Source organism: Pan troglodytes, chromosome 20 (assembly GCF_028858775.2).
Source record: "Pan troglodytes isolate AG18354 chromosome 20, NHGRI_mPanTro3-v2.0_pri, whole genome shotgun sequence".
NCBI classification, from domain to species: Eukaryota; Metazoa; Chordata; class Mammalia; order Primates; family Hominidae; genus Pan; species Pan troglodytes.
The window spans coordinates 8,064,942-8,088,117 of record NC_072418.2 but is presented as its reverse complement, the minus strand read 5'-3'; the positions used below and the strand labels follow the sequence as shown (position 1 = coordinate 8,088,117).

Below are 23,176 nucleotides of genomic sequence, written 5' to 3'. Positions count from 1 at the left end.
AAAGAAAAAAGAAAAGAAATGTGACACTTGGGGCAAAAACTTGAAAGAAGACAGCTTTGGTTTGGGTGTTTGGAGAAAATGATATGACCCAGACTGCTAGAAGGCTGCCTGAGTCTTTCATTCCTGCCTGGGAGTCCTCATTCCTGATTGTTAGCTGGACAGCAAAGTGTCTAGCAGCTGACTTGGAACAGGAATCAAGGGCCCCACCTAGGGATAGTGAGACAGATTTCCATAGCAGCCCAGCTGGCTACCTCCCACATCTTGCAGAGACAGAGAGAGAGAGAGAGAGGAAGAGAGAGAGAGAGAGGAAGAGAGAGAGAGAGAGAGAGACTAAGACTGCTATCTTTTTTCTTTTTTTTTTTTTTCTTTTTTTGAGATGGAGTCTCACTCTGTTGCCCAGGCTGGAGTGCAGTGGCACAGCCTCGGCTCACTGCAACCTCTGTCTCCTGGGTTCAAGCAATCCTCCCTGCCTCCCCATCTCGAGTAGCTGGGACTACAGGCACCTGCCACCATATTTGGCTAATTTTTGTATTTTTTAGTAGAAACGGGGTTTCGCCATGTTGGCCAGGCTGGTCTCGAACTCCTGACCTCAGGTGATCCGCCCACCTCGGCCTCCCAAAGTGCTGGGATTACAGCCATCAGCCACAGTGCCTGGCCTTGTTTGTTTTTGAGACAGAGTTACACTCTTGTTGCCCAGGCTGGAGTGCAATGGTGTGATCTCAGCTCACTGCAACCTCCGCCTCCTGGGTTCAATCGATTCTCCTGCCTCAGCCTCCCGAGTAGCTGGGATTACAGGCGCCTGCCACCACACCTGGCTAATTTTCTGTATTTTTAGTAGAGATGAGGTTTCACCATCTTGGCCAGGCTGGTCTTGAACTCTTGACCTCGTGATCCACCCGCCTTGGCCTCCCAAAGTGCTGGGATTACAGGCGTGAGCCATCGAGCCCAGCCTCAAGATCCTTAATTTAATCCCACCTGCAAAGTTCCTTTTGCCATGTCAGGAACCATATTCACAGGTTCCAGGAATTAGGATGTGGACACCTTTGGGGGTCTATTATTCTACCTGCCTTCAAGACCCTCCCTCCACCTATCCCATTAGGCAATTATGGGATCCATCTGCCCCTGGAAGGGACTCTAGATCCTGCTCCATCACTCCAACCAGTTTCTTTTCTTTTTCTTTTTTTGCAACAGGATATCTCTCCGTCCCCCAGGCTAGAGTGCAGTGGCACGATCATACCCCACTGTAGCGTCAGTCTCCCAGGCTCAAGCAATCCTCCAGCCCCCTGAGTAGCTGGGACCACAGTTACCTACCACCATTCCCAGCTAATTTCTTTTTCAATTTTTTGTAGATATGGGGGGGTGGGTCTCACTATGTTCCCCAGGCTGGTCTTGAACTCCTGAGCTCAAGTGATCCTCCTTCCTTGGCCTCCCAAAGTGCTGGGATTACAGGTGAGAGCCACTGTACCCAGCCGTCAATATATACAATTGATAGCAATAGGGGCTGACTCTTGTCCTGGCTGTAGCAGTGCTGAGAGCTCAACTATTCTCTGAGGTAACCTCTCCTCTTGAAATGTCCATGATAAAAACAATTCCACTGCCACACGCACAAACATACATGCACACACACACGTACACACATGTACACGTACACGCACACACGTTCACATACGTACACACACGCACACACGTTCACACACGTACACGCACACACGCACAAACGCTATTTTAGTAATAATTGGGGATTTTAGTGATGCTAGGTTTCCTTTTTTGTTTTTTTGTTCTTTTTTTTTTTTTTCTTGAGACAGAGTTTCACTCTGTCACCCAGGCTGGAGTGCAGTGGCACGATCTGGGCTTACTGCAACCTCCTCCACCTCCCAAGTTCAAGTGATTCGCCTGCCTTAGCCTCCCAAGTAGCTGGGATTACAGGCACGCCAGCCGCCACGCCCAGCTAATTTTTGCATTTTTCAGTAGAGACGGGGTTTCACCAAGTTGGCTTGGCTGGTCTTGAACTCCTGACCTCAAGTGATCCACACCCACCCCCCCGCCTTCAGCCTCCCAAAGTGCTGGGATTACAGGCTGAGGCACCGCGCCTGGACAACGGTCATTTGATTTGAAGGCCACCTGATTTCAATGTGACCTCATTCTAGCTTAACTGATTACATCTGCAAAGACCCTACTTCCAAGTCAGTTTCCTGCTATGGTTTGAATGATGGTTTCCCCTCCAAAATTCATGCTGAAATCCCCAATGTACTATCAATGTCTTTGGGATGAGCATCCTTATAAAAGAGCTCTATGTTGAAGGGAGCACTGTTCGTTGGTTCTTCTGCCTTCTGCTGTGTGAGGACGTGGCTTTTGCCCCTCCAGAGGACCCCCCAACATAGGCACCATCTTGGGAGCAGAGTGCAGCCTTCACCAGAAAACAACCTTGCTGGCGTCTTGATCTTGGACTTCCCAACCTCCAGAACCATGACAAGTAAACTTCTGTTCCTTATAAATTACTCGGTCTCAGATATTTTGTTACAGCAGCAAAAATGCCAAAGACAGAGTCTGAAGTTCCAGGTTGACATAAATTTTGGGGGGACATTGGTTCAACCCGCTACAGTTTTCTCATCTGTAAAGTGAGCATGATGATGAACCTGATAGTACCAATCTTCAGGTGGGCATGTGGGTGTGTCATAAATTAATGTGTTGCCTTTACTAGGGCATTAGCTTTTTTCTTTTCTTTTTTTTAAGACAGGGTCTCACTCTGTCATCCAGACTGTAGTGCAATGGCGTTGTCTCAGCTCACTGCAACCTCCACATCCCAGGCTCAAACAATCCTCCTGCCTCAGCCTCCCAAGTAGCTGAGACTACAGGCATGCACCACCATGCCCGGCTAATTGTTATATTTTTGGTAGAGACAGGGTTTCACCGTATTGCCCAGGCTGGTATTTAACTACTGGACTCAAGCGATCCACCTGCTTCAGCCTCCCAAAGTGCTGGGGTTACAAGTGTGAGCCACCATGTCCCTACACGGCTGGGCGCTAGCTTTTTTTTTTTTTTTTTTTTTGAGACGGAGTTTCTCTGTTGCCCAGGCTGGAGTGCAGTGGCGCAATCTTGGCTCAAGCAACTTCTGCCTCCCGGGTTCAAGCGATTCTCCTGCCTCAGCCTCCCAATAGCTGGGATTACAGGCGTCCGCCAATACACTCAGCCAGTTTTTGTATTTTATTTTATTTATTTTTTTTGAGATGGAGTTTCGCTTTTGTTGCCCAGGCTGGAGTGCACTGGTGGGATCTCGGCTCACTGCAACCTCCGCCTCCTGGGTTCAAGCGATTCTTCGGCCTCAGCCTCCCGGGTAGCTGGGATTACAGGCATGAGGCACCACGCCCAGCTAATTTTGTATTTTTAGTAGAGATGGGGTTTCTCCATGTTGGTCAGGCTGGTCTCGATCTCCTGACTTCAGGTGATCCGCCCACCTCGGCCTCCCAAAGTGCTGGAATTACAGGCGTGAGCCACTGCGCCCAGCTTATTTTATTTTATTTTATTTTTTTGAGACACTGTTTTGCTCTTGTTGCCCAGGCTGGAGTGCAATGGTGTGATCTTGGCTCACCGCAACCTCTGCCTCCCGGGTTCAAGCGATTCTCCTGCCTCAGCCTCCCGAGTAGCTGAGATTACAAGCATGTGCCACCACGCCCAGCCTATTTTGTACTTTTAGTAGAGACGGGGTTTCTCCATGTTAGTCAGGCTGGTCTTGAACTCCCAACCTCAGGTGATCTGCCCACCTTGGCCTCCCAAAGTGCTCAGATTACATGTGTGAGGCACCACCCCTGGCCTGTCACTAGCTTTTATAAGCCCTACTTAAATGGCATAAATGGTGCCATGATTTTGCCCGACCTAAAACTTTTTGTCTCTAACTTCCTAGGCTCCTGAGCTGGCTCCGTTGACCTGGAATTTTCCCTAACCTCCCAGCCAGTGGACTTTTTTTTTTCTTTTTTTTTTTTTTTTTTGAGATGAGGTCTCGCTCTGTCACTCAAGCTGGAGAGCAGAGGTGTGATCATAGTCACCGCAGCCTCAATCTCCCAGACTCCAGTGACCCTCCCCCCTCAGCCTTCCAAGTAGCTAGGACTAAAACACACGCCACCACACCTGACTAATTTTTTTATTTTTTTTATTTTTTGTAGAGATGGGGTCTTGCCATGTCACCCAGGCCGGTCTCAAACTCCTGGGCTCAAGCTATCCTCCTGCCTCAGCCTCCCAAAGTGCTGGGATTACCGGCATGAGCCACCACTCCTGTCCCAGTTGGACTCTTAAAGAGGAAAAAACCCTCGTGCACCCATTGACAGCAATTACTACAATCACAAGGTACATATATATTTATTTTCACATTCTTACCAAATTTAACATACCTGTCTGTCATAGTGATACTTCCAAAAACTGAATCCCCCAGTATTTGAATAATATATATGAGTCTGGGATATCTGATCTCCACGGAAATATGCAAAAACCAAATTACTGACATGCTATAAAAAAAAAAGAAAGAATGAAAGAAAGATGCCAGCAAGTACATTCCTGAACGTTTATCCCAGAGAAATGAAAACTCATGTCTGAACAAAAACCTGGATGTCTGGACGTGACTGTTCAATGGGGCTGTTTCTGATAGCCAAAAAGTGGATACACGCCAGGCGCGGTGGCTCACGCCTGTAATCCCAGCACTCTGGGAGGCCGAGGCAGGCAGATCACTTGAGGCCAGGAGTTCAAGACTAGCTTGGCCAACATAATGAAACCCCATCTCTCCTAAAAAATACCAAAGTTAGGCCAGGCCTGGTGGCTCACAACTGTAATCCCAGCACTTTGGGAGGCTGAGGCGGGCGGATCACTTGACGCCAGGAGTTCAAGACCAGCCTGACCAACATAATGAAACCCTGTCTCTTAAAAAAAAACGAAAACAAAAACAAAAACAGGCCGGGCGTGTTGGCTCACGCCTGTAATCCCAGCACTTTGGGAGGCTGAGGCAGGTGGATCACTTGAGGCCAGGAGTTCGAGACCAGTCTGGCCAACATGGTGAAACCCCACCTGTACTAAAAATTAGCCAGGCGTGGTGCTGTGTACCTGTAGTCCCAGCTACTCAGGAGGCTGAGCCAGGGGAATCACTGAAGCCTGGGAGGCGGAGGTTGCAATGAGCCGAGATTGCGCCACTGCACTCTATCCTGGGTGACAGTCATAGACTGTTTATGTTATTAGTGAAGCTTCCAGGCAACAGTAGGCTATTAGTAATTAAGTTTGTTATTTGGTTTGTTTTTGTTTTGAGACAAGTTCTGGCTCTATTGCCCCAGCCGACTGCAGTGGCATGATCTCAGCTCGCTATAACCTACGCCTCCTGGGCTCAAGCCATCCTCCCACCCCAGCGACCTGAGTAACTGGGACTATAGGTGCTCACCACCATATCTAGCTATTTTTTTCTTTTCTTTTCTTTTTTTTGTATTTTGAGTAGAGACAAGGTCTCACCATGTTGCCCATACTAGCCTCGAATTTGTAAGCTGGGATTACAGGTGCCTGCCAGCACGCCTGGCTAATTTTTTGTATTTTTAGTAGAGACGGGGTTTCACTATGTTGGCCAGGCTGGTCTCGAACTCCTGACCTTGTGATCTACCCGCCTCAGCCTCCCAAACTACTGGGATTACAGGCATGAACCACCGCACCTGGCCAATAATTAAGTTTTGGGGAAGTCTAAAGTTACCTGTGGATTTTCAACTGTGTGGGGTGGAGGGTGGTACCTCTAACCTATACATTGTTCAAAGGTCAACTATAGATGGATGTATTTATAGTGTCAGCCAGCGGATCTGAAAACATCCCCAAAACCTTTTCCATCTCCCAACTGTGGTCTGAACCCATGGGAAATAACACTGACCAAGTTCTTGAGACCCTGTCTCAAGCCTTACACTGTCCTTTTTTCTTTTTCTTCTTTTCTTTTCTTTTTTTTTTTTGAGATGGAGTTTCACTCTTGTTGCCCAGGCTGGAGTGCAATGGTGCGATCTCGGCTCGCTGCAGCCTCCGCCTCCCAGGCTCAAGAGATTCTCCTGCCTCAGCCTCCTGAGTAGCTGGGATTACAGGCACACGCCACCATGCCTGGCTAATTTTTTGTATTTTTAGTAGAGACAGGGTTTTGCCATGTTGGCCAGGCTGGTCTCGAGCTCCTGGCCTCAGGTGATCCACCCACCTCAGCCTCCCAAAATGCTAGATTACTACAGGCATGAGCCACCATGCCCAGTCTTTTTTTTTTTTTTTGACGGAGTCTTGCTAGTTGCCCAGGCTGGAGTGCAGTGGCGTAATCATGGCTCATTGCAGCCTCGATCTCCTGGGCTCAAGCAATCCTCCTGCCGTGGCTGGGACTACAGGAACATGTCACCACACCAGGCTAATTATTTTATTGTTTTGTAGAGATGGGGTTTCACTATGTTGCCCAGGCTGGTCTCAAACTCCTGGGCTTCAGCAATCCTCTTGCCTCGGCCTCCCAAAGTGCTGGGATTACAGGTATGAGCCACCACGCCCAGCCTTTATGTCTACTCATGATTATTTGTGTTCAGAGGAGAGCAAAAAAAAATGAACAATTATACACTTATACTTACCACACAAAACAAACTTCCAGTATAACAACAATTATCACCAGAGACATGTGTAACAGGGTGTTTTATACCTGAAAGGAAAATATAATTTTGAAATGTTTATGAGTTCCCTGAAGTTTGGAGAAAAGTTTTTTGTTTTTTGTTTTGTTTTGTTTTGTTTTTGAGACAGTCTTGCTCTGTCGCCCAGGCTGAAGTGCAGTGGCGCGATCCCGGCTCACTGCAAGCTCCGCCTCCCAGGTTCACGCCATTCTCCTGCCTCAGCCTCCTGAGTTGCTGGGACTATAGGCGCCCGCCACTACGCCCGGCTAATTTTTTGTATTTTTAGTAGAGACGGGGTTTCACTGTGTTAGCCAGGATGGTTTCGATCTCCTGACCTTGTCATCCACCCGCCTCGGCCTCCCAAAGTGCTGGGATTACAGGTGTGAGCCACCACACCTGGCCTAGAAAAGTTTATTTATTTACTTATTTATTTATTTGAGAGAGAGTCCCCCTCTGTCGTCCAGGCTGGAGTGCCAGTGGTGCAATCTCTGTCGTCTAGGCTAGAGTGCAATGGTGGCTCACTGCCACCTCCACCTCCCAGGTTCAAATGATTCTCCTGCCTCAGCCTCTCAAGCTGGAATTACAGGTGCCCACCACCACGCCTGGCTAATTTTTGCATTTTTAGTAGAGACGGAGTTTCGCCACAGTGGCCAGGCTGGTCTCAAACTCCTGACCTCGAGTGATCCACCCGCCTCGGCCTCCCAAAGTGCTGGGATTATAGGCATGAGCCACCGCGCCCGGCCTGGAGAAAAGTTCAGAACAGGGTTTCTCAGCCTCAACACTACTGAAATTTGGGAGCAGATGGTTCTCACTTGCGAGGAGTTTCCTATGCATTGTAGGATGCTTTTTAGCATCTGTATCTCTACCCACCACTCAATGCCGGTAGCACGTTCCTCTAGTCTTGACACCAAAAATGTCTCCAGACATTGCCAAGTGTCCTCTTGGGGGACAGAACTGCCCCCAGTTGGCCCGACTCGGTGGTTCACACCTGTAATCCTAGCACTTTGGGAGGCAGAGGTGGGTGGATCTCCTGAGGTCGGGAGTTCAAGACCAGCCTGGCCAAAATGGAGAAACCCTGTCTCTATTAAAAATACAAAATTAGGCCGGGCACAGTAGCTCATGCCTGTAATCCCAGCACTTTGGGAGGCTGAAGTGGGCGGATCACGAGGTCAGATCGAGACCGTCCTGGCTAACACCGTGAAACCCCATCTCTACTAAAAATACAAAAAATTAGCTAGGCATGGTGGCAGGTGCCTGTAGTCCCAGCTACTCAGGAGCCTGAGGCAGAAGAATGGCATGAACCTGGGAGGCGGAGCTTGCAGTGAGCCGAGATCGTGCCACTGCACTCCATCCAGCCTGGGCGACAGAGTGAGACGCCGTCTCAAAAAAAAAAAAAAAAAAAAAAGTTAGCCGGGCACGGTGGCTCACGCCTGTAATCCCAGCACTTTGGGAGGCCGAGGCGAGGGGATCACGAGGTAAATAGATCGAGATCATCCTGGCCAACATGGTGAAACCCCATCTATACTAAAAACATACAAAAATTAGCTGGGCGTGGTGGCACACGCCTGTAGTCCCAGCTACTTGGGAGGCTGAGGCAGGAGGATCACTTGAACCTGGGAGGTGGAGGTTGCAGTGAGCCGAGATTGTGCCACTGCACTCCATCCTAGTGACAGAGCGAGACTCCGTCAAAAAAAAAATAAATTAGCTGGGCGTCATGGCACATGCCTGTAATCCCAGCTACTCGGGAGGGTAAGGCAGGAGAATCGCTTGAACCCAAGAGGCAGAGGGTGCAATGAGCTGAGATCGTGCGATCGCACTCCAGCCTGGGCAACAACAGCGAAACTCCGTCTCAAAACAAACAAACAAACAAAAAATTAGCCAGGCGTGGTGGCGGGTGCCTGTGACCCCAGCTACTCAGGAAGTTGAGGCAGGAGAATCGCTTGAACCCAGGAGGCAGAGGTTGCAGTGAGCCAAGACTGGGCCACTGTACTCCAGCCTGGGTGACCGAGTGAGACTCTGTCTCCAAAAAAAGAAAAGTAAGGTTTTTTGTAAAGATGGCATTCTGCTCTGTTGCCTAGGGTGGACTTGAACTCCTGGGCTCAGGCGATCCTCTTCTTTTCTAAAGCTAACATTTGCCTCATCTTCACTTTTCACATCTTCTTTCCTCCTGCATCAGGGTCCTCATCTTTCTCCCTCTTCATAAAGCTCACCTTCTCTACTGTCCCCTAGCCCTCGTGAGAAGTGTGTGGGAGGGACAATGCTCATAATCCAGCTTGGTTACCAGACATCTACTGGTCATCCTCAGTTTTCCCTGGTCCTCCCCGGACACCAGTCCATCACCAAGACCCGCTGATGTCCCTCGATTTTTTTTTTTTTTTTTAGACAGAGTCTCACTCTGTCATCCATGCTGGGGTGCAGTGGCCCAATCTCAGCTCACTGCAACCTCCACTTCCTGGGCTCAAGGGATCCTCCTGCCTCGGGGTCCAGAGTAAGCTGGGATTACAGGCACACACCACCACACCCAGCTAATTTTTTTTTTTTTTGAGACAGAGTTTTGCTCTTGTTGCCCAGGCTGGAGTGCAGTGGCACAATCTCGGCTCACCGCAACCTCCACCTCCCAGGTTCAAGCGATTCTCCTGCCTCAGCCTCCCGAGTAGCTGGGATTACAGGCATGCACCACCACGCCCAGCTAATTTTGTATTTTTAGTAGAGATGGGGTTTCCCCATGTTGGTCAGGCTGGTCTCGAACTCCTGACCTCAGATGATCTGCCCGCCTCAGTCTCCCAAAGTGCTGGGATTACAGGCGTGAGCCACGGCACTCAGCCTAATTTTTGTATTTTTAGTAGAGACCGGGTTTCGCCATGTTGGTCAGGCTGGTCTCGAACTCCTGACCTCAGATGATCCGCCTACCGCAGACTCCCAAATTGCTGGGATCACAGGCGTGAGCCACCGCACCCGGCCAATGCCTCTTGTTTGTTTCAATCAGCCCAAGTAGCTTTTGTGGCTTGTGACTACAATCCATGATGGGAACACTAGGTTCCCAGTCTATGGATGGGGACTCAGGCCAATTTTCATTTTGGTTGGAAAGGACAAAGTAACGTGCTGGGGCTGACATCCAAGTAGGAGCATCGCTTATACTTCCAACACTAATACCCTCTTCTCTCATGTTGACTACACTCAAACAAAATTTAAAAATACAAAATGTACATACCTAAAGACATGCTCCAAGAATTATTTTCATAATCATAAATATAGACTTTTTGATCCACTACTAACAGCAATAACGAACCAGCAAAATGTGCTGATGTCACTTCTGGTACGCCGACCTGAAAGTTATTATATGGGTGATATAAATGAGAGCATCTTTTCAAACACTGATTCAGAAACGCAGACTTCTAGACATGCATTGAAAAAAAAAAAATTTATGGACGGGCGCGGTGGCCCTCGCTTGTAATCCCAGCACTTTGGGAGGCCAAGGCGGGTAGATCACCGAGGTCAGGAGTTTGAGACCAGCCTAGCCAACACAGTGAAACCCCGTCTCTACTAAAAATACAAAAATTAGCCAGTTGTGGCAGCAGGTGCCTGTAATCCCAGCTACTTGAGAGGCTGAGGCAGGAGAATCGCTTGATCCTAGGAGGTGGAGGTTGCAGTGAGCCGAGACTGTGTCACTCCAGCCTGGTGACAAGAGCAAAACTCTGGGAAAGAAAGAAAGAAAAGAAATAGAGAGAGAGAAAGAGAGAGAGAGAAAGAAAGAAAGGAGGAAGGAAGGGAGGGAGGGAGGGAGGAAGGAGAAGAAAGGAAGGAAGGAGGGAGAGAGGGAGGGAAAGGAAGGAAGGAGGGAAGGAAGGAAGGAAGGAAGAAAAGAAAGAAAGAAAGAAAGAAAGAAAGAAAGAAAGAAAAAGAGAAAGAAAGAAAGAAAAAGAAAGAGAGAGACCAGGCGCAGTGGCTTACACCTATAATCCCAGCACTTTGGGAGGCCAAGGCAGGTGAATCACCTGAGGTGAGGATTTCAAGACCAGCCTGGCCAACATGGTGAAACCCTGCCTCTATTAAAAATACAAAAATTAGCTAAGTATGGTGGCAGGTGCCTATAGTCCCAGCTACTCGGGAGGCTGAGACAGGAGAATTGCTTGAACCCAGGAGGTGGAGGTTGCAGTGAGCCGAGATTGCACAATTGCACTACAGCTTGGGCAACAAGGGTGAAACTCCATCTTGAAAAAAAAAAAGAAAAAGAAAAGAAAAAAGACATTTATGGCCGAGCGTGGTGGCTCACGCCTGTAATACCAACACTTCAGGAAGCCAAGGCAGGCAGATCACTCAAGGTTAAGAGTTCAATACCAGCTGGCCAACATAACGAAACCCCGTCTCTACTAAAAATACAAAAAAAGTAGCTAGGCATGGTGGTGCCTGCCTGTAATCCCAGTTGCTCAGGAGTCTGAGGCACGAGAATCGCTTGAACCCAGGAGGCAGAGGTTGCAGTGAGCCGAGATTGCACCACTGCACTCCAGCCTGGGTGACAGAGACTCGGTCTCAAAAAGCAAAAACAAAACAAAACAAAACAAAAAACACCATTTTCCATCCTGGCTGACATGGTGAAACCCCGTCTCTACTAAAAATACAAAAAATTAGCCAGGCGTAGTGGCGGCGCCTGTAGTCCCAGCTACTCGGGAAGCTGAGGGAGGAGAATGGTGTGAACTCGGGAGGTGAGGTTGCAGTGAGCTGAGATCACGCCACTGCACTCCAGCCTAGGCGACAGAGCGAGACTCCGTCTCAAAAAAACAAACAAACAAAAAAAAACACCACGTATGCCAGCAATAGTTGGTTGGTTCTTAGATACTGAGAACTGTGTATCTTGGGGCCAGCTAGAACCAAGTTGAAGCTGGTCTTGGGTGCCCTCAGATACCTCAATTCATTCCATCTCCTCTTCTTTTATAAAAACCTTCCCTGAAGCTGGGCGTGGTGGCTCATGCTTGTAATCCTAGCACTCTGGGAGAACAAGGCGGATCACCTGAGGTCAGGAGTTTGAGACCAGCCTGGCCAACATAGTGAAACACTGTCTCTACTAAAAAATACAAAAATTAGCCAGGCGTGGTGGCTAATTTTGGGGTAATTCCAGCTACTCAGGAGGCTGAGGCAGGAGAATCGCTTGAACCCAGGAGGTGGAGGTTGCAATGAGCTGAGATCGTGCCACTGCACTCCAGCTTGGGTGACAGAGGGAGACTCCATCTCAAAAAACAAAAACCACAAAATCAAATAAACAAACAAAACAAAACAAAACCTTCTTGGATGACAAAGCCTAAAGTATAAATGATGAATGACTAGCGTTAACTGTTAAGTGTCGCTTTTAGGAGAAATATTGGTATTTTCGATAATTGACAAAACTTTATTTTTATTTATTTATTTTGAGATAGAGTCTCAAGCTGCCACTCAAGCTGGAGTGCGGTGGCACAATCATAGCTCACTGCAACCTCCAGCTCCCAGCTCAAGCAATCTTCCCACCTCAGGCTCCTGAGTTGCTGGAACAACAGGCATGCACCACCACACCACCACACCACCACACCACCACACTCGGCTAATTTCATATAGAGTTGGAATTTCGTCGTGTTGCCCTGGGTAGTCCTGAACTCCTAGGGTCAAGCAATCTGCCCACCTCAGCCTCTTAAAGTGCTGGGGTTACAGGCGTGAACCACCATGTCAAGCCCAAAACTTTATTTAGCATAGGTGTCGATGGTATAATTTCTCAAATATTCACTAAGGGTGTGCTTTGGTTTAGGACAATTTGGGGGGCTCTTTTTTTTTTTTTTTTTTGAGACGGAGTCTCACTCTGTCACCCAGGCTGGAGTGCAGTGGTGCGATCACGGCTCACTGAAAGCTCCGCCTCTTGGGTTCACGCCATTCTCCTGCCTCAGCCTCCCGAATAGCTGGGGTTGGAGTGTAGTGGCGCGATCTCGGCTCACTGCAAGCTCCGCCTCCCAAGTTCAAGCCATTCTCCTGCCTCAGCCTCCCGAGTAGCTGCGACTACAAGCACCTGCCACCACGCCCAGCTAATTTTTTTGTATTTTTAGTAGAGACAGGGTTTCACCGTGGTCTTAATCTCCTGACCTCCTGATGCGCCTGCCTCGGCCTCCCAAAGTGCTGGGATTACAGGCGTGAGCCACCGTGCCCAGCCGCCCAGGCTGGTGGTATTGAACTCCTGGACTCAAGTGATCCTCCTGTCTTGGCCAATCAATGTGCAGGGATTACAGGCATGAGCCACTGTACCTGACTGAGGGAGTCTTGAAATTACTGCATGTAAAGTAAGATACCATCCCACCTATCTATTATTTATTTATTTATTTTATTTTATTATTATTTTTTAAGACAGAGTCTCCCTCTGTTGCCCAGGCTGGAGTGCAGTGCCTCGATCTCGGGCCACTACAACCTCCACCTCCTGGGTTCGAGTGATTCTCCTGCCTCAGCCTCCCAAGTAGCTGGGACTACAGGCCCGTGCCACCACGCCCGGGTAATTTTTGTATTTTTAGTAGAGACGGGGTTTCACCATGTTGGCCAGGATGGTCTCAGTCTCTTGACCTCGTGATCTGCCCGCCTCAGCCTCCCAAAGTGCTGGGATTACAGGCGTGAGCCACTGTACCTGACCAAGGGAGGTCTTGAAATTACTGCATATAAAGTAAGATACCATCCCATCTATCTATTTATAATATAACCAATGTAAGGAAGAGGACCTACATCCACTCTTTTTTTCTTTTTCAGGAATAGAAAGTCTATTTTGGTAGTAGGGGCAGAATAAAACCAGCCCTTCTTTAGGCTTAGAAATTGCCCTTAATGTCTTGAAGAGGTACGTTGTAAAATAAACCTCTAAACTAACAAAAACAGACCAGTCTGATATTTCAGAACTGTATTTTCCCCCAAATATTACTTATACTAGCATCCTTCAGATCACTCAGTAAAATAACTACCTGCATTGATGTAGGGATGGTAAATGGAAGGAGACTAGTCTCAAAGTTATCCATTGTGAAAAAAACTTGTTTCCTGAAATAAACAATAAATAAGTTAAATTAGGATAATGTCACACAAGGAAAGAAAAAAGACAATAGAGGTACTCTAAAATGTCTACATTCAAACAAAATTTGTATTGTAACCAGGAGTCATTTAGATATAATTTACTTATTTTGCATAAATAAACCTCTACAGTCCAGGTGTTTGACTTCCAGAAATAATAGTTTAAATGTGTGAATACATCAAATATAAAACTATATAAAATGTACATTGAGTGGCAGGATGGACTTCAGTTTTATAATTTATATGCCTCTAGTTCCACTAACGTAAATAGTTTTAGACCAGGAATGTGTATATAAGAAATAAACAGTTTGTTCCTTCATATGGGAAACTTTTAAATAGGAAAATGCCATCCATGAACATGGTATATCATTTCATTATCCAGATCTCCTTCCCCAACTCTCCAGTAAATTTTATGGTTTTCAACAGAAAAGAATTACTGAGTTGGCCAGGTGCGATGGCTCATGCCTGTAATCCCAGCATTTTGGAAGCCAAGGCAGGCAGATCACCTGAGGTCAAGAGTTCGAGACCAGCCTGGCCAACATGTTGAAACCCCATCTCTACTAAAAACACACATAAAAATTAGCCTGGCATGGTGGCGCACACCTGTAATCCCAGCTACTCGGGAGGCTGAGGCAGGAGAATCGCCTGAACCTGGGAGGCAGAGGTTGCAGTGAGCCAAGATCATGCCACTGCACGCCAGCCTGGGCGACAATAGTGAAACACTGTCTCAAAAAAAAAAAAAAAAAAAGATTTACTGAGTTAATTCCTATTCCTTTTAAAGTTTTTGTTGCCATCATGAATGGTATTTCTCATAATAGCCTTTAAAAAAGAGAGAGAGAGAGAGATGGATGGCCAGGTGTGGTGGCTCATGCCTGTAATCCCAGCACTTTGGGAGGCCCAGGTGGGTGGATCACCTGAGGTCAGGAGTTCGAGACCAGCCTGGCCAGCATGGTAAAAACTCTGTCTTTACTAAAAATACAAAAATTAGTCGGGCGTGGTGGTGCACACCTGTAGTCCCAGCTACTTAGGAGGCTGAGGCAGAAGAATTGCTGGAACCCAGGAGGCGGAGTTTGCAGTGAGCCGAGATTGCGCCACTGCCCTGCAGCCTGGGCAACAGAACAAGACTCCGTCTCAAAAAAAAAAAAAAGAGAGAGAGAGGGAGATGGGTCTTGCTATGTTATCCAGGCTGGTTTTCAACTCCTGGGCTCAAGTGATCCTCCTGCCTCAGCCTCCCAGCCATAATTATGTTTTATAATTGGTCATGGCTGATTTATAAAAGAGCTGTTGATGACAGAGACAGTCTCTGTCATCCAGATGGGGCACAATGGTGTGCTCATGGCTCACTGTACCCTCGAACTCCTGTGCTCAAGTAAACCTCCTACCTCAGCCTCCCAAGTAGCTGGGACTACAGGTGCACACTGCCACCCCCAGCTAATTTTCTCTTTTTTTTCTTTTTTTTTGAGACAGAGTCTCGCTCTGTCGCCAGGCTGGAGTGCAGTGGTGCGATCTCAGCTCACTGCAACCTCCGACTCCTGGGTTCAAGTGATTCTCCTGCCTCAGCCTCCCAAGTAGCTGGGACTACAGGCGGGCGCCATCATGCCCAGCTAATTTTTGTATTTTTAGTAGAGACGGGGTTTCACCATGTTGGCCAGGCTGGTCTCGATCTCTTGACCTCGTGATCCCCCAACCTCGGCCTCCCAAAGTGCTGGGATTACAGAGGTGAGCCACTGCGCCTGGCCCACCCCCAGCTAATTTTCTGTTTTTTTTTTTTTTTTTTTTTTGTAGATTCTGGGATCTTGCTATATTCCCAGGCTGGTCTTGAATTCCTAGCTAGCTTCCAGTGATCCTCCAGCGATCCTCCTGCCTTGGCCTCCCAAAGTGCTGGTACTATAGGCATGAGTCACTGCACCTGGCCTCCGGTCCCCTTTTTGATGCTGCCAGACTGATGTCTTGAATACAAACAGGAGTCATGCAGCCCCACATCCTCCACTACCCTCAGGGTGAGGGTAAGCATCTTGGCATGGTGGACATACCTGGTTTCCTAACCTGCTACCCTTACGAACTCACGTGCATGCTGGGCATGGTGTTTTTATTCCTTTGAATGCTCTGCTCTAAGCCCATACACATCTGGTTGCTCCCACCATCCCAGTGAACTCCTATTCATCCTTCAAAACCCAGTTTTGTCATCAACTCCCCAGTGGAAACTTCCTAGGCATTTTTTCCTGAGGCATCCCAACAGTGCTTATACCAAGCATCTTTGACAGGTGGTACCACACTATACTGCAGTTGTTTTAGTTACTGGCTGATCTCTTCATCGCCCTTCCTCCAATTCCAGCCCCTGACTATGGACTGCCTACAGGCCAGCAACTAGCAACACAGGGCAGAGCCATCTTCTTTACTGTTTGTTGAACGAACGAATGAGGGCAAATCTAAAGATTTAATTTAAAAGGAAGGTAACAGTACATAAAATTGCCGCTTACCCTAGATATAGTGCTATATTTTTCTCGCACGGATGTTTAATCAAGCGTGTTGTTGTAGGTTGAAAATACAGGCGGTCCTAGAGAGATAATCACAAAATCTTAATAATATCAATAACCATAAACAGCTGATAGAAATAATTTTTTTTTTTGAGACAAGAGTCTCGCTCTGTTGCCCAGGCTGGAGTGCAGTTGCACGATCTTGGCTCACTGCAAGCTCCGCCTCCCAGGTTCACACCATTCTCCTGCCTCAGCCTCCCGAGTAGCTGGGACTACGGGCGCCCGCCACCATGCCCGGCTGGTTTTTTCTATTTTTTTGTAGAGACAGGGTTTCACCATGTTAGCCAGGATGGTCTCGATCTCCTAACCTTGTGATCCACCTGCCTTGGCCTCCCAAAGTGCTGGGATTACAGGCGTGAGCCACCACGTCCGGCCAGAAATAATTTTTAATACGCACTATTATCAACATAAAGGGTGAAATCTGAATTAGGTAGGTGGAATGTACCAATGTCATTTTTCTGTTTTGACCTTGTACTATGATCATGTCAGATGTGACTGCTGGGGGAAGCTGGCGGAAGGGCTTGGGACCTCCCTGTACTGTTTTTGCAACTTGCTGTAAATCTATAATGATGTCCAAATAAACAGTTTTTTTAATTCACAGGGTGGGCCAGGTGTGGTGGCTCACGTCTGTAATCCCAACACTTTGGGAGGCTGAGGCAGGAGGATTTCTTGAGGCCAGGAGTTCGAGACCAGCCTGAGCAGCATAGCAAGACCACATCTCTACAAAAAACATAAAAATTGGCTGGGCATGGTAGTGCATGCCTGTAGTCCCAACTACTGGGGAGCCTGAGGCAGAAGGATGGCTTGAGCCCAGGAGTTTTAGAATGCAGTGAGCTATGATCTCAGCACTGCACTACATCCTGGGCAACAAAGAGAGACACTGTCTGTAAAAGAAATGATAATTTAAAAATTAAAAAAATTCAGGCCAAACACAGTGGCTCACCCCTGTAATCCCAGCACTTTGGGAGGCCGAGGTGGGCAGATCATGAGGTCAGGAGGGAGTTTGAGACCAGCAGGGCCAACATGGTGAAACCCCGTCTCTACTAAAAATACAAAAATTAGGTGGGTGTGGTGGCGCACGCCTGTAATCCCAGCTACTTGGGAGGCTGAGGCAGGAGAATGGCTTAAACCCGGGAGAAGAAGGTTGCAGTGAGCCAAGATTGCGCCACGGCACTCCAGCCTGGGTGACAGAGCAAGACTCCAGCTCAGGAAAAAAAAAAAATTAACAGGGTAATTATTCATATCACATCTCATACCTATACATGTTACTATTTGTTTACAGATGATTAGTTATTTGAAAGGCCAGAGAATGATGAATATTAACATGTTAGAAACCAGTCACTTGAAGATTGTTTCAAAATGCTGACACCATTTTGAAATTATGCATTTTTTTTGGCTCTGTTGCCCCAGGCTGGAGTGCAGTGGCACGATCTTGGTTCACTGCAACCTCTGCCTCCTGGGTTCAAGCAGTTCTCCTGACTCAGCCTCCCGATAGCTGGGATTACAGGCATGCGCCACCGTACCTGGCTAATTTCTGTATTTCTAGTAGAGACGGGGTTTCACCATATTGGCCAGGCTGGTCTTGAACTCCTGACCTCAGGGATCCGCCCGCCTCAGCCTCCCAAAGTGCTGGGATTACAGGCATAAGCCACCTCATCTGGCCAAAATTATGCAATTTTGTCAATAGGAAACGAATTTGAACTGACAGAATATTTTTTCTTCATGCATTTTAAGCATGAAGTAAACTGACATTTCCTGTGACATTACATGAGGTAAACAAAGTAACAGGGTTTGCTTCTACTGTTACTATGCATTTTTAAATCTCCCATCAAGGCTGGGCACAGTGGTGAACGTCTGTAATCCCAGCACTTTGGGAGGCTGAGGCAGGTAGGTTACTTAAGTCCAGGAGCTCGAGACCAGCCTGGGCAACATGGCAAAACCTCATCTCTACAAAAATACAAAAATTAGCTGGGCATGGTGGCACACACCTATAATCCCAGCTACTAGGGAGGGTAAGGCATGAGAATCGCTTGAGCTGGGGAGGCAGAGGTTGCGGTGAGCCGAGATTGCGCCACTGCACTCCAACCTGGGCAACAGTGCAAGACCCTGTCTCAAAAAATAAAATCTCCTATCTGAGAGAGAAGTAAACATAACACTCGATAAAAACTCAGACCATCTTAGTTCTATTCCCACTTCTTCCTCTTGGCGTTGTTCAGATGACTTGATCTCTCTAAACTTGTTTCTCAGTGAAATGGGAAAGATTAATCCCTATTTCAAAGGGGAAAGAACTGTAAAGACTGAATAAAGTAATGATCTTAAATGCTTGACAACACGGGCACCCAAGAAATACCAGGAAGTGTTACCTCTGATCCTGTACTTAGACAAAAGTGAAGGATGAATTTAAGTGTGAAGCCACATACCCCTTGAACATCCTGTATCACATTAAACACTTTTCCTGTCCTCACTGTGCGAGAACTAGAAGTGACAAGAAAGACCATCTGTCAATTTTTATTGAATATTCAGCATGAATCTTCCTACTCAGCCACCTCAGGGTTAACCCTAAAGTATCTGTACTTTTTTTGGGGGGACGGAGTCTCACTCTGTCGCCCAGGCTGGAGTGCAGTGGCAAGATCTCGGCTCACTGCAACCTCCGCCTCCCAGATTCAAGTGATTCTCCTGCCTCAGCCTCCAGAGTAGCTGGCACTACAGGCGTGTGCCACAACACCTAGCTAATTTTTTATATTTTTAGTAGAGATAGGGTTTCACCACATTGGCCAGGCTGGTCCTGAACTCCTGACCTCGTGATCTGCCTGCCTTGGCCTCCCGAAGTGTTGGGATTACAGGCGTGAGCCACTGCGCCCAGCCAAGTATCTGTTCCTGATGCTTTTCGGGTTATAGGAGGCCCTAGAAAATTGGATGAGGCTGGGCGTGGTGGCTTATGTCTTTAATCCCAGCACTTTGGGAGGCCGAGGCAGGTGGATCACTTGAGGTCAGCAGTTCAAGACCAACCTGGCCAACTTGGTGAAACCCCATCTCTACTGAAAATACGAAAATTAGAGCCAGGTGCGGTGGCTCACACCTGTAATCCCAGCGCTTTGGGAGGTCAAGGTGGGTGGATCAGCTGAGGTCAGGAGTTCGAGATCAGCCTGGCCAACATCGTGAAATCTCGTCTCTACTAAAAATACAAAAAAGTTAGGCACGGTGGCTCACACCTGTAATCCCAGCACTTTGGGAGGCCAAGGCGGGTGGATCACCTGAGGTTGGGACTTCCAGACCAGCCTGAGCAACATGGAGAAACCCTGTCTCTACTAAATATACAAAATTAGCCTGTAATATACAAAATTAGCGTGTGGTGGCGCATGCCTGTAATCCCAGCTACTCAGGAGGCTGAGGCAGGAGAATCGCTTGAACCCGGGAGGTGGAGGTTATGGTGAGCTGAGATTGCACCATTGCACTCCAGCCCGGGCAACAAGAGTGAAACTCCATCTCAAAAAAGAAAAAAGGCCGGGCGTGGTGGCTCACGCCTGTAATCCCAGCACTTTAGGAGGCCGAGGCGGGTGGATCACGAAGTCAGGAGATCGAGACCATCCTGGCTAACACGGTGAAACCCCGTCTCTACTAAAAACACAAAAAAATTAGCCGGGCGTGGTTGCGGCACCTGTAGTCCCAGCTACTCGGGAGGCTGAGGCAGGAGAATGGTGTGAACCCAGAAGGCAGAGCTTGCAGTGAGCCGAGATGGCGCCATTGCACTCCAGCCTGGGCAACAGAGCGAGACTCCGTCTCAAAAAAAAAAAAAAAAAATTAGCTGGGCAGGGTGGCGGGCGCCTGTTATCCCAGATACTCAGGAGGCTGAGGGCTGAGGCACTAGAATCGCTTGAACCTTGGAGGCGGAGGTTGCAGTGAGTTGAGCTCTTGCCACACTGCACTCCAGCCTGGGCGACAGAGCAAGCCTCCGTCAAAAAATAAAATTTGTATGAAACTCCTCTCCCAGAAACAGACATAAGTACACACAAAATGTAGAAATGATTTCTGAGAATGTCTTTTTTCTTTTTCTTTCTTTTTTTTTTTTTTTTTGAGACAGAATCTCGCTCTGTCGCCCAGGCTGGAGTGCAGTGGCGCGATCTCAGCTCACTGTAAGCTCCACCTCCCGGGTTCACGCCATTCTCCTGCCTCAGCCTCCCGAGTAGCTGGGACTACAAGCGCCCGCCACCACACCGGCTAATTTTTTGTATTTTTGGTAGAGACGAGGTTTCACCGTGTTAGCCAGGATGGTCTCGATCTCCTGACCTCGTGATCCGCCCGCCTCCACCTCCCAAAGTGCTGGGATTACAGGCGTGAGCCCCCGCGCCCGGCCAAGAATTTCTAAAGGCTCCTTCACAGACCCCAGCTGAGGAAGATTATGAAGTCCTGCAACAAGGTATTCGGGGCTCCTTAAGGGAGTGTGTGGTGACTGGAAGGATGGTATAGTTTACAGCAGAGGTGCTCAATCTTGAATATGCATCAGAATCACCGGGGTTGCGGGGGGGGGGGGGTCTTGATAAACCACCGTTTGCTGGGTCCCACTGCCAAGTCCCCGACTCAGTAGGTCCAGGGAACTGCATTTCTAACCAATTATAATAAATTCCAGGTGATCTTGATGCTGCTGGTCCAGGGACCATTCTTTGAGAGCCTGTGTGGGAAAATGAGAGAACTGGATATAACCCACCTTTTCAGACCTCGAGACAAATCCTACTAGTAAATTTCACTGGAAAATGTTTCTCCCACTTACTAGGTATGTGTTGTTAGGCAAGTGTGTCTTTAACTTTCCTAAGTATGCTTTCGTATCTATAAAATAGGGGTATTGGCCGGGCGCAGTGGCTCACGCCTGTAATCCCAGTACGTTGGGAGGCCGAAGCAGGTGAATCACGAGGTCAGGAGTTCGAGACCAACCTGGGCAACATGGTGGAACCCTGTCTCTACTAAAAACACAAAAAATTAGCTGCACGTGGTGGCAGGCGCCCATAATCCCAACTACTCTGGAGGCTGAGGCAGGAGAATTGCTTGAACTTGGGAGGCGGAGGTTGCAGTGAGCCGAGACCGTGACATTGTACTCCAGCCTGGGCGACGAGAACAAGACTCCATCTCAAAGAAATAAAATAAGGGTATGGCTGGGCATGGGTGGCTCATGCCTGTAATCCCAACACTTTGGGAGGCTGAGGCAGGAGGATCACTGGAGCCTAGGAGTTCAAGACCAGCCTGGGCAAAACAGTGAGACCCCATCTCTCTCTTTTTTTTTTTTCCTTTGAGACAGAGTCTCCCTTTGTCACCCAGGCTGGAGTGCGATCTCAGCTCACTGCAACCTCCACCTCCTGAATTCAAGCGATTTTTCTGCCTCAGCCTCCCAAGTAGCTGGGATTACAGGCACCTGCCACCAAGCCTGGCTAATTTTTGTATTTTTAGTAGAGACGAGGTTTCATCATGTTGGCCAGGCTGGTCTGGAACTCCTGACCTCAAGTGAGTGATCTGCCCACCTCTACCTCTCAAAGTGCTGGGATTACAGGCGTGAGCCACTGCACCCAGCCAGTGAGACCCCATCTGTACAAAAAATACTAATAAATAAAATAAAATAAGGTTAAGGAATCATTATGAATCTTCCTGTAAACATCAAATGAGGCCATACACCCTAAGAATACAGCTCACAGGTCCCTACTGAATGTGACAGTTTAGTCCAGATGGGAGTTCCCTGAGGGCAGGAACGGAGTTTCAGCAACTGGTCCCCATGGCAGGTTGGAGTATCCACTAACCTAACATTTACTGAAATTTCAAAATGTGCTGGGTAAGGCTGGGCGCGGTGGCTCACGCCTGCAATCCCAGCACTTTGGGAGGCGGGGGTTGCAGTGAGCAGAGATCGCGCCACTGCACTCCACCCTGGGAAACAGAGCAAAAACTCCGGCTCCAGAAAGAAAAAGAAGTGGGAGGGCTAGGCCCGGCGTGGTGGCTCACGCCTGTAATCCCAGCACTTTGGGAGGCCGAGGCAGGCGGGTCACGAGGTCAGGAAATCGGGACCATCCTGGCTAATACGGTGAAACCCCCGTCTTTACTAAAAATACAAAAAAAAATTAGCCGGGCGTGGTGGCGGGCGCCTGTAGTCCCAGCTACTCAGGAGGCTGAGGCAGGAGAATGGCGTGAATCCGGGAGGCGGAGCTTGCAGTGAGCCGAGATCGCGCCACTGCACTGCAGCCTGGGCGACAGAGCGAGACTCCGTCTCAAAAAAAAAAAAAAAAGAGGTAGGAGAGCTTAATATCGGGCTGGGAGGATGGGGTGGAGTAGGGTGAGCGAGGCGTCAAGTTCGATTCCTAAAAAGAGTAAAAGGGGAGCCTCAGTGAGGTTGGGGAGCAGGCCTCGGCTCCAAGATGAACCAGCACCCTCCCGACCCCCGGCAGCACCCCAGCCCCAGGAGTCCTGGCAGCCCCACCGACAGAGCTGAGCTGTGACCAGCGGTCGGAGCCACATGGTCACAGCCGCCACCAGCATCAACATCAGCATCGACTTGGGCTTCCGCCGCCACCACTGCCCCTCAACCGCCACGGGGAGTCGCTGCACAATCCGAGTACGTGCAGGCTGAAGCCCTGCGCATGCGCATCAATGAGTAACGGGAGCGGGCCTCCGCGCACTGCAGCCCGGCGCTCCGCCTGAACCGTGAGCATGCGCAGACGAATCCCGGGAAGCCTGAATCCGCGCACCCCAAAGTGCGCTCAGAGCCTGAGTATGCGCACCCGGCCACCCGTGGCCAGTCTAGAGTCTGAGCATGCGCATGTTGTCCGCGCGCCTAAGCATGTGCACAGGCTGCTCATGAGTTCCTAAACGTTGCGTTTGCAACACTACCAGTGTTTTGTACGGGCGCTGGCGCCTGCCCACAGCCTTCCACGTGACCGGAAAAGGCCTTCAGCGCTTAAAGTG

At 48.7% G+C, this 23,176-nt stretch overlaps 1 protein-coding gene across 25 annotated transcripts in view; it reads right to left on the bottom strand.

Moving 5' to 3' along the window:
* CATSPERD (cation channel sperm associated auxiliary subunit delta) overlaps positions 1-23,144 on the bottom strand; it is a 61,365-nt gene extending 38,221 nt beyond the window's left edge. For 7 of the 25 annotated variants that reach the window (XM_054673226.2, XM_024351570.3, XM_024351575.3 and 4 more), the window contains exons 1-7: positions 22,692-22,931; positions 18,658-18,712; positions 16,181-16,257; positions 13,598-13,670; positions 9,853-9,967; positions 6,606-6,673; positions 4,386-4,499 (exon numbers count right to left, since the gene is read on the bottom strand). In XM_054673226.2, the coding sequence (XP_054529201.1) occupies positions 4,386-4,499; positions 6,606-6,673; positions 9,853-9,967; positions 13,598-13,670; positions 16,181-16,257; positions 18,658-18,712; positions 22,692-22,762 (573 nt within the window). In that variant the 5' untranslated portion in view covers positions 22,763-22,931. Of the gene's footprint in view, positions 1-4,385; positions 4,500-6,605; positions 6,674-9,852; positions 9,968-13,597; positions 13,671-16,180; positions 16,258-18,657; positions 18,713-20,619; positions 20,907-21,005; positions 21,196-22,691 lie in introns of those variants that run through there. The other 18 variants (XM_063801043.1, XM_063801048.1, XM_063801040.1 and 15 more) reach the window with 17 other exon arrangements.
* Between the last annotated feature and the right edge of the window lie 32 nt (positions 23,145-23,176).